The 431-nt window shown below is 65.0% G+C and overlaps 1 protein-coding gene across 1 annotated transcript in view; it reads left to right on the forward strand.

The window, feature by feature from the left end:
- Positions 1–306, forward strand: part of KCNK3 (potassium channel, subfamily K, member 3) — a gene marked incomplete at its 5' end in the record, with an annotated part of 869 nt that extends 563 nt beyond the window's left edge. Inside the window, one exon of the mRNA XM_010148914.1 lies at positions 2–306. Within this exon, the coding sequence (XP_010147216.1) occupies positions 2–306 (305 nt within the window). The remainder of the gene's footprint in view (position 1) is intronic.
- Between the last annotated feature and the right edge of the window lie 125 nt (positions 307–431).

Below are 431 nucleotides of genomic sequence, written 5' to 3' on the forward strand. Positions count from 1 at the left end.
GGGGGCGGCGGGGGCGGCTTTCGGAATGTCTACGCTGAGGTTCTCCACTTCCAATCCATGTGCTCGTGCCTGTGGTACAAGAGCCGGGAGAAGCTGCAGTACTCCATCCCTATGATCATCCCCAGGGACCTCTCCACCTCGGAAACCTGCGTGGAGCAGAGCCACTCCTCACCTGGCCACTGTCCGGAGACCCCCTCCAACAGATGCTTCTGCAACGCCCGCCGGTCGGCCATCAGCTCCGTCTCCACCGGTCTCCACAGCCTGTCAGCTTTCCAGGGGCTCATGAAGCGCCGCAGCTCCGTGTAGCCCCTCTCCATCCCCATCTTCGTCCTCCAGACCTCCCCGCGGCCCCACGGCCGAGGACCTTTCATGGTCACGGCAGGAGGAGATCACCCCGGGGTCTGGCTGCGGAGGGGAGAGGCAGCAGGCTG

Source organism: Eurypyga helias, unplaced genomic scaffold (genome assembly GCF_000690775.1).
Source record: "Eurypyga helias isolate BGI_N326 unplaced genomic scaffold, ASM69077v1 scaffold13823, whole genome shotgun sequence".
NCBI lineage: Eukaryota > Metazoa > Chordata > Aves > Eurypygiformes > Eurypygidae > Eurypyga > Eurypyga helias.